The following is a 10,011-nucleotide window of genomic DNA, read 5'->3' as shown; positions in this document are numbered from 1 at the left end:
CAAGCCCCGCCCCGGGGGAGCCACGTGGCCCTCCCCCGTCAGTCTTCTCCGTGCCAGGTGATCGTAGTCGCGGTAGCAGAAGGATCTTGCACACCGTCGGTAATCCGAATTTGGAAAGTGATTCTCTTCCCTTAATGGCGAGCGTCCCGCCCCCACCCCGTGCGGCCGCCGCCGCCTGCGCGCCGCTCGGCCCAACTCCGCGCACCCATTGGTCGGCCGGCGGGGGGCGGGGCGCGGGGGCGGAACCGGAACCGGCCGCGGCTCGGGGGCGGGGCCTGGCTGGCGCGGCGGCGGCGGCGGCGGCGGCGGCGGCGGCGGCGGGAGCGCGGCCGCGGTGGCAGGACCCGGGCCGGTCCCGCAGCCCGGCGCCCCATGCTGCGCGGCCGCGGCCAGGCCCAGGAAGAGCCCGAGGCCCGGGCCGTCCCGGCTGAGCGCGCGGCGGGCCCGCCATGGGGTCCCTGTTCCGGAGCGAGCCCATGTGCCTGGCGCAGCTCTTCCTGCAGTCGGGCACGGCCTACGAGTGCCTCAGCGCGCTGGGCGAGAAGGGCCTGGTCCAGTTCCGAGACGTGAGTGTCCCCCGGCCGTGGAGGGCGCGCCCGTGTTCCCATTCCCGGGCGGGGACGCGAGGCCCCGGCCTGCCTCCTCCCCGAGCTTCCGCGAAGCTGGCGGCCGACCCCGGCTCGTGGGGCTGCTGGTCGGGGTCTCCCCGGGGCGGGGGGCGCCGAGCCGCGCGGAGAGCAAACCCCGTGGCGTCCCCGTGGGGTGATGGTGGGCGCTTCGCGGGAGCAGAGGGCGCCGAGGCGGGGAGACGGGTCTGCCAGAAAGTGCCGCCTTCGGGAGCCGTCGGGCCGGCCTCGGGGAGAGGGGCCCTCGCTGTGGGGAGTGAGCTGGCAGCGGCCGGGGAGAGGCCGCAGCCCCGCGCGTTGGTGGAGGGAGCTGTGTGCCCAGCGGGCGGCGGCCCCTGCCTGACTGGTCCCCTGCGGGGTCCCCTCGGCCGTCAATAGGGCGCTTGTGGAGTGGCCGAACAAGCCTTGACTGGGGACCCAGCTGGTGCGCAGGGCGGCCCCAGTCCCGAGTTCTGGCAGGAGGCGGGAGGGAGCTGATGCTCCGGCCTCCCGCCTGCGCCGCCTGCTGTGCCCTAAGCGCCCTCCGCCTTCCCGGGGGAGCACCCTGCCCAAGGTCTGGCGTCCCGGGGTGACTCGAGGCGTGGGGGAGGCGTCCCGGGCTCTTCCTGGTTCCTGGAGCTGGCAGGTGCCGCGCTGAGCCCAGCAGGGCAGGGGCGGATCCGCCCGCCCCGTAGTGGGAACCGAGAGATCCCAGCAGGTGCTCCTGTTGCTGGGTGGCAGCCCTTAGGTGCAGGGCGTTGGGGTCCAGAGGAAGCTGAAGCCAGGATGCTGCGCCCGGCTCTTCCTTGCGGGGCCCGCGGGCGCGGCGCCTCCCTCCCGCTCTCGCTGATTCAGTCCTTCTTGCTGGCTTGGCTCTGGGGAAGGGAGTGGGTGACAGCCAGGGGTAAGCCCCGGGAAGACAGGTGCCAGGCGCTGCGCTGGCCAGCAGGTCTCGTCTGGGAAAGCTCATCTCACGCCTGGAGCTGCTGGAACGGGAAGACCACGCGGGGATATCGGTGCTGGTGGTGCCAGGGCCCGGGATCTCCGTTAAATGCCTGTCTCAGATGCATCTCTCTTGAAATGTGTTTTATACTGTAGGCCTTCAAAAGGGGAAAAAAAACCCAAAACTGAAACTTAACTTTGTAGAAGAAGCCCCACAGCGGAGAGGCAGTGTATGTGAGCTGACGGTGGCCAGCCAGTGCCAGGAAGCCCCTGGGTGTGGGGCGTGCTGTGCAGTTAGTTACTCTGCTGCCGGGGCAGGGGGAAACGGACGGCGGCCGCATCGCTTCCCTTTCCCGTTCTTACTCTGCAGGTAGGGTAGCGTCTGTCGTCAGGGACTCGGAACTGGTGGCTTTATCTGACCTCCAGAAAGGAATGAGAAGGTGACAAACAGAAGTGAAATTGGAATTATCTTCTGCTTAATTCTAAAAAAAACAAAAAAACTGACCAAGAACTGAGACTGGGAGCGCCCGCTTCCCCGGTGCTGGGAGGACCTTCCTGCCGAGCGGTTGTCTGAGTGTTTCTGAGGGTGCCCAGGACGAGCCCTGGGCGGAACGAGACAGTCTCGTGTTAAATGCTTCTCAGCAAAAATGATTGGTCTGATTTTATTTTTAACTACAGAAGCCGTATGTGTCTGTTGTAGAAATGCAGACCGCAGGATCCCATAACTCAGGGAGTAACTCCTCACCTTTCTGTAATGTGGATCATTTCTCTACTAATGTTTTCATTTATGTTTTTATATAGTTAACTCACATTGAGTATCCTTAATCTGCCTTTTATACACAAATCTCGACAATTTCTTAATTTCATTAAACATTAAATGTTTAATTTTTTTAAGCTCTGTGTTGTAAGAAGTGGAGACAAGGGCACAGTGACCCCCGGGTCCCATAATGTAGAGTGACGGCCACTTGTTCACCCCTTCCCCTCTCCCAAACTGGATGAAGTAAACCCAAAGACATATACTTTAATATTTCAGTGAGTGTGTCTAGTAGCCATGGGGTGGGCCCTGGTGCAGGAGCGCCCACGTGGGAGGCCTGGGTGGAGCTCTGTGCTGCGGCTCCGACTCGGTCCAGCCCCTGCGGTTGTGGGGAGGGAACTGGTGGATGGGAGGTGTCTGTCTGTCTCTGTCTTTCAAATAAATTTTAAAAAATTGGCCGGCGCCGCAGCTCACTAGGCTAATCCTCCACCTAGCGGCGCCGGGACACCAGGTTCTAGTCCCGGTTGGGGCGCCGGATTCTGTCCCGGTTGCCCCTCTTCCAGGCCAGCTCTCTGCTGTGGCCAGGGAGTGCAGTGGAGGATGGCCCAGGTGCTTGGGCCCTGCACCCCATGGGAGACCAGGAAAAGCACCTGGCTCCTGGCTCCTGGCTCCTGCCATCGGATCAGCGCGGTGTGCCGGCTGCAGCGCGCTGGCCGCGGCGGCCATTGGAGGGTGAACCAACGGCAAAGGAAGACCTTTCTCTCTGTCTCTCTCTCTCACTGTCCACTCTGCCTGTCAAAAAATTAAAAAAAAAAAAATTAGGATTTTTAAAAAGTCATAGGCTTAACATTATTATCATACCTGAAAATCTTAATAAAACATTTCTTAATATAATCAAAGTCCGGGTCATCTAAAACATCGGTTTTTGTTATTCACATTGGTCAGTTGTGTGGCTGAACATCAGTTTCTGTTCAGCTGCATAAAGCTGTGTGCCAGGACTCACCCATTTCAGGTGTGCAAGTCGTGGTTTTCAGAGCCATCCCCGCAGTCCGGTGTAGAGCGGTCACCCGGGAGTCCTTGTGCCCAAGTACAGAGAGCCCTCGTCTCGAGCCGGCCCCTCCGCCCCGGCCACCACTGCTCCGCCTCCTGGGCATGGTCTGCAGGTGGAGCCCTGGGCTGAGTTACAGAGGGAAAGGGGGAGAGACAGAGCGAGGTGTCTTCTGTGTGCTGGCTCGCTGCCCAGACGTTTGTAATGCTCAGGGCTTCGCTGGCCTGAAGCCAGGAGTTTCTTCTGGGTCTCCCGTGGGTGGCAGGGACCCAAGTTCCCAGGCTGTCTTCGGGCCGTCTTCATTGCCTGCATGGGTGCATTAGCGGGAAGCTGGACTGGAAGCAGAGCAGCCGAGACTGGAGCTGGCGCTTCGTGTGGGGTGCTGGGGTCAACCTGCTGCAGCGATGCGCTTTCTGGGTGGGGTGTTTCTGGGCCGAGGGATTTTTTTTTAAGATTTATTTTATTTATTTGAAAGACAGAGTTACAGAGAGAGGTAGAGACAGAGAGGTATCCATCTGCTGGTTCACTCCCCAGATGACTGCAATGGCTGGACCTGCACCGATCCGAAGCCAGGAGCGTCTTCCGGGTCTCCCATGTGGGTGCAGGGGCCCAAGGACTTGGGCCATCTTCCACTGTTTTCCCGGGCCGTCGCAGAGAGCTGGATCGGAAGAGGAGCAGCTGGGACTCGAACCAGCGCCCATATAGGATGCCGGCGCCGCGGGCAGGGCTTCAACCCACTGCGCCACAGTGCCGGCCCCTGGGCCAAGGGATATTTTTGGACTTTTTGGATGATGGCATAGGAGCCATGTGGCTCATGGCCCGTCCAGGAGGGTGGAAGTGGGGCCCACTTCCCCACACCCACAGCAATAGCGTTTGTGTTAAAAATAAAATGCATTTTCACGTTTTAGAAGAGTAAAGCAGATTTTTCATCTTTCAGCTCAACCAGAATGTAAGTTCTTTTCAAAGAAAATTTGTTGGTGAGGTGAAGAGGTGTGAAGAGCTGGAGCGAATATTGGGTAAGTTCACTTTCCGTTTGACAGCTTGATGGTGTTCATGAAAGTGAACCGGATCGTTGTAGAAAGTACCGGAAGGCAGAGAGGAAAGGTCGTGCTCCGGTAGTGGCTCTGTTGTCGTCGTGCAGATTGATCCAGACCTCGCCTGCCGTCTGCAGAAGCAGGGTTACGGAGACCATGGGAGGGTCTTCTGTTACCCTTGTTCCTTACTAAAGAGAGCTTTCCGTAGCGTCTTCCCGTCCATAAACTCGTGGGGGCGAGCTGGGCCGGAGACTCAGGTGGCCGCGTCCCCTGTTGCGGCTTCCTGCTGGTTTAGGCCCTGGGAGGCCCTGGTGATGGCTCGCTTAGTTGGGTCCCCGCCACCCACACGGGAGACCTGGATTGAGTTCCTGGCTCCTGGCTCTGGCTGCAGCCCGGCCTCAGCCTCTGTAAGCCTTTGAAGAGTAAACCAGTGGGTGGGGGAGGGCTCTCTCCCCCACCCCTCCCTGCCTCTCAAATAAAGATGGAGGGGGGGCAGCTCACTTGCTGTTTTTAATGGCTGCAGAGAATTTCCTGGTATTAAGGTAGCCAATCTTCTGTGTTTTGTTAACTTAAAAATATTATCTATACCTTAATATATTAATGTCAGATTAGGTCAGGGCGCAAAGGCAGCCTGGCGGACACATTGATGGTCATTCCTCCAGGGCCTCCTTCGCAGGTGCGGGGCAGGGCAGGGCAGGGCAGCTCGGATTGTTAGCCAGTAACAGACCCAGCACCCAGGGATGCCTCCTTCAACTCTAAAGCCTTTAACTTCTTAGCCTCAAGTAGTTGTTTACAGATCCATCCTTGTTTTGTTTGTTAAAGATTTATTCATCTGTTTGAGAGGCAGAGCTACAGAGTGGTCTTCCATCTGCTGGCTCACTCCCTAAATGGATGCAATGGCCAGAGCTGGGCCCATCTGGAGCCAGGAGGTTCCTCCGAGTCTCCCATGTGGGTACAGGGGCCCAGGCATTAGCAGGGAGCTGGATTGGAAGTGGAGCAGCCGCCCGTATGGGATGCCAGTGCTACCGCAGAGGCTTAGCCCGCCATGCCACAGTGCTGGCCCCCCCATCCTTGAAGTAGGGGACCTGGGGGAAGTTCTTGGCTCCTGGCTTCAGATCGGCTCAGCTCTGGCTGTTGCAGCCTTCTGGGGAGAGGACCAGCAGATGGAAGACTTCTCTCTCTCTGTCTTTCAAGTAAAATAAACATTAAAAGAGGGGAAATGACAGACATTTGGCTGGAGTACAGACTTTGTAGAAGAATTAGAAGACGTGGGGTGGGGAGGAAGCACGACTTTCAGAATGACTTCTGGAAGTTTGAATGTCATGTGTATATTTTAAAGATTTACTTACTTATTTGAAAGGCAGAGAGAGAGAGACAGAGAGGTCTCCACTGATTCACTCCCCAAAATGGCTGCAACAGCCAGGTCTGGGCCAGGCTGGAGCCAGGAGCCAGGAATTTCATCCGTTTCCCACATGGGTGACAGCACTTCCGCCTTCCCAGCACATCAGTCGGAAGCTGGAGTGGGAGCAGAGCAGCCGGGGACGTGAGCCAGCGCTCTGATAGGGGACGAGGGGGTTGCAAGTGGTGGCTTCAGCCCGCTGCACCACGTCAGCCCGGGGTTTTACACGCTTGACATTAGCAGTAACTTGCGGCCGTTGGAGGTCCGTTCCCTTTTGTACCAGTTACTCCTTGGGTTGTGTTTGTGGGCGACGTTGTGTCCTTGTCTTTGAAACACGTGTGGGTCAGTGGGGAGTGAGAGGGCAAAGGTGATGACCCCTGAGATGTGTCTAGGACTTCCTGTAGCTTAAACTGTTTCTAAAGGGATGCACACTAAACATAAAAATAAAAAACGGAATTCGGAAGTGAAGTTGGCTATAAATTGCTTAAAGCCGTTTGTGTCCGTCGGAAGCCGTGAAAGCCCGTGCTGCCTTTGCCGTGTCCTTGGGAAGACTGCTTTGTCTTCCTCCCCCTCCCGCGCTCACGCCTTGGCCCACTCTCCAGGTGGTAACACTTCTCGGAGGTAGGCCTGGCAGGCACTTCAACAGGTGCCGTGGCTTCGGTCCTGAGGAAGAGGGCTCCTCATGGGATTGAAAACACAAGCTAAAGGAAGAAATTAGGTTCTGGCTGGTGTGCTGTTTGTTTCACAAATCCAGTTTTTCCTTAAGTAGCCAGGGCAGACCGGTCGTCCTGCGTCCCGGCACGAGGGCTGCCCCGGGAGTCGCCGAGAGCCTGGCTTTCCACCCTGTCCCCGGGTGCCCTGCCTGCTGGAGCTCGGGGACTTCCTGGGGGCCCGGCTCCCAAGGGCGACTGCTGGAAAGCCGTGGTGGCGTCTCCTGGGGCTGCCCTGGATCTGCTGTGGTTCTGGAGTGGGAGAGCTGGGAGGGTTTCCTGTGGCCGCAGCCTCGGCGTGGCGGTGCCTGCAGGTCGGGGGCTTTGTGCGTTTACGAGGTTGGGCTTCGCGGGTTGTAGCTCGTGTGCTAACTTCATTTCCCCAGTGTACCTGGTGCAGGAAATCAGCAGAGCGGATATCGCCCTTCCCGAGGGAGAGGCCAGTCCTCCCGCACCGCCCCTGAAGCAGGTTCTGGAGATGGAGGTGAGACGTGCGGCGGTCTGGGTGCGCACACACACACACACACACACACCCGTGCTGCCTGGTGCCTTCCCGCCTTTCCTCTCAAGGCGGCGCTGTGGCTGCGTCCCCCGGGGTCATGGCACCCGCTCACTGGTCAGGTGATGCCTCAGGAAGCAGATTCCCGCGCCGGGCTCGCCGCCCAGGCCTGCCCTTTGTCCCTGCGCTCCCTGCCCGCCCCCTTGATTTCCAGGTGGTGATCTGCTGGGACGGGCAGCAGCCAGGGTCCCCTCCGGACTCACGGGCTGTGTGCTGGGAGGGAGCGTGTGCCCGCAGTCGGGTGTTGTGTGTCGGCGTCCCCCTGCGAGGCGGCCACGTCGGGTTCCGTGTCATCCTCGGGTTCATCACTGTGGACCCAAGCCAGAGCTCGCGGGGGCTCTTGTGAGACAGCTCCCGCCGTGGGACCAGGGCCGCTCTGTTTACCTGGAGGAAGGCCAGTGACGTGGGCTGAGTGGCCTTGGGAGAGAGGAGGAGGCAGGCATGTGGTGTGGCCTGTCAGATGGGGTGGGGACGAGGTGACCACAGACGTGCTGATGGCTGTGGGCGGTGCTTGCACAGCCGCACGCAGTCCTGGATGTGGTGTGCTAGGGGGTTTGTTGAGAGGGGCGTTCTTCGATCGCTGACTGGTTTTACAGAGCCCTGCCTCCACGGCTGTGATGCTTAGTTTTGCAACGCCTTATTAGGGTTATCTTGCATGTAGTTTTGTCAGTTCTTAATTTTCTCTTAAAGATTTATTTATTTGTTTGAAAGGCAGAGTTACAGAGAGGCTGAGGCAGAGAGAGAGAGAGGTTTTCCATCTGCTGGTTCACTCCCCAAATGGTCGCAATGGTTGGAGCTGGGCTGATTCGAAGCCAGGAGCCAGGAACTTCTTCCATGTCTCCCACACGGGTGCAGGGGCCCAAGCGCTTGGGCCATCTTCCACTGCTTTCCCAGGCCATTAGGGAGCTGGGTCAGAAGTGGAGCAGCTGGGTCTTAAACTGGTACCCATATGGGATGCTGGCAGTGCAGGTGGCGGCTTTACCCACTGTGCCACAGCACCGGCCCTCTTAATTTCTTCATTAAAAGTTTTTTTTTTAACAGACATGTAAACAATTGTCATACTTATGAGGTATCCTGTGACGTTTCCGTTGTGTGGACACGTGTAGTGTGCAGGGAGAGTGAGTGTGTCTGGCCCTGTGAACATCTCTATGTGGAGAAAACAGTCACACTCCTGTCCCCGGGACTTGTTTTCACTAGAGAAAGCTACAGTAGTTAGTGTCATCTTTAGTCACCGCACCGCGCAGTGGCCCAGGACTGCTCCTGCGTCTCCTGTGGCTTAGAGCCCGCTCGCCCTCCCCATCCCTGCCTGCCCTCTTCCCTCCGCAGCTCCGGTAAGCGCCGCTGTGCTGTGAGCTTCCTGTTGCCACCCGTGTTGAAAGGCTCTGCGCGTTAGTGAGGTCATGTGGCGCTTGTCTCTGTGCCTGGCTCGTGTCACCTCACGTGGTGGTGCCACGCTGCTGCACCTGAGAGTCCCAGTGTGCACGCACGCCCTCCCGTGTCGGCTGCAGTGAGCTGGGAGCGAGGTGCCCCTGCAGCGGAGTGAGGCTCTGCGCCCGGCAGTGGGATTGCTGGGGCGCGTGCTGGTTCTGCTGTAGCCTGCAGAGGAACAGCCGTACTGTTTTCCTCAGTTGCTGTGCTGGTAAACTCATTTAAAAAAATTAAACATAATTTGAGAGTAGAGAGACGTGGGTGGGGTAGAGAGAGAGGGAGAGAGAGAGAGGGAGAGACAGGGTGAGAGTGCTCATGTGTTCCCAACTGCGGGTTCAGTCCCCAAATGCCTGCCGGAGCCAGGAGCTGGGAGCTCCCGCCGTGTGGGTGGCAGGACCCCAGTCGCTTGAACCATCACTGCTGCTCCCAGGGTCTGCGCTGTGGGAAGCAGGAGCCAGAGTGAGAGCCGGGAGTCAAACTCAGGCGCTGCAGCATGGGACACAGGCGTCTGAACTGGTGTCCTGGCCCTGGGATACGCACCTGCTGCTGATAAACTCATTAGTAACGAAGAATTATTCTCGAATTTTTATGCCCAATTAATCGCACAGAAAATCTTAAGCTGGGGACTAAGGGAGTACCCGTTCAGGGGAGATGGTCTCAGCACAGTTCTGTGTTGCTGAAGTAAAGGGGACCCAGGTGGAGAGGGAGACGGACGTGTGGGGTGGGTCAGCAGGGGCAGGGCCGCTCGGAGCCGCTGCTGCCCTGCAGCCGTCACAGATGGCCCGGGTGAGATGCGTCGGCAAAGCCTCCGTCTGCCGTGCACGGCTCTGGCTGTAACGCCGCTGGTGTTGGTACCAGTGGGCGGGTGCCTGGAGCTGTGCCGGGTGGTCCGGGGTGGTCCGGGTCGTCCGGGGTCGTCTAGGGTCGCCTGCAGCCGCCGCTGTGTGTTTCAGGAGCAGCTGCAGAAGCTGGAGGTGGAGCTGCGGGAAGTGACGAGGAACAAGGAGAAGCTGAGGAGGAACCTGCTGGAGCTGGTCGAGTACACGCATGTGCTGCGGGTCACCAAGGCCTTCGTCAAGCGCAACGTGGAGGTACGGAGCGCGCCTGTGCCGCTGCGTGCTGCTGCTGCTGCCCCGAGTGTAGGAAATTAAAAAGCCCCGGGAGCCTTGTTCTGGGCGGGTTGGTTTTAGCAATGAACACGCTTCATTTGTGTAAAATGCTGTAGTCTTCAGTTGACAAATGCCCCCCCTCCCCCATTTAAAAAATTACTTATTTGAAAGGCAGAGACAGATCCTCCAGCTACTGGCTCGCTTCCCAAATGCCTTCAGCAGCCCGGGCCGGGCCAGACCAAAACCAGGAACCCGGAACTCGTCCGGGTCTCCCACGTGGGCGGCGGGGATGGGATGCAGGGGCTTGAGCCACCACCTGCTGCGTCCCAGGTGCGTTACAGGGAGCTGGCGTGGGAGTGAACCCAAGACTTCCACCGGGCACCTTGAGACAGGACGCAGGCCTCCTGAGTGGTGTTCTGCAGG

At 58.8% G+C, this 10,011-nt stretch overlaps 1 protein-coding gene across 1 annotated transcript in view; it reads left to right on the top strand.

Annotated features, from left to right (window-relative positions):
• Positions 1 to 257: 257 nt before the first annotated feature.
• The window catches only part of ATP6V0A2 (ATPase H+ transporting V0 subunit a2), a 38,840-nt gene continuing 29,086 nt past the window's right edge, over positions 258 to 10,011 (top strand). Inside the window, exons 1-4 of the mRNA XM_070066095.2 lie at positions 258 to 566; positions 4,287 to 4,365; positions 6,879 to 6,976; positions 9,433 to 9,570. Coding sequence (XP_069922196.2) covers positions 450 to 566; positions 4,287 to 4,365; positions 6,879 to 6,976; positions 9,433 to 9,570 — 432 coding nt within the window. The 5' untranslated portion in view covers positions 258 to 449. The remainder of the gene's footprint in view (positions 567 to 4,286; positions 4,366 to 6,878; positions 6,977 to 9,432; positions 9,571 to 10,011) is intronic.

Source organism: Oryctolagus cuniculus, chromosome 21, assembly GCF_051225735.1.
Source record: "Oryctolagus cuniculus isolate XC-2025 breed Fujian yellow rabbit chromosome 21, ASM5122573v1, whole genome shotgun sequence".
In the NCBI taxonomy this organism is placed as follows: Eukaryota; Metazoa; Chordata; class Mammalia; order Lagomorpha; family Leporidae; genus Oryctolagus; species Oryctolagus cuniculus.
The sequence above is the reverse complement of the archived record's forward strand: the minus strand, read 5'-3'. Positions and strand labels throughout refer to the sequence as shown.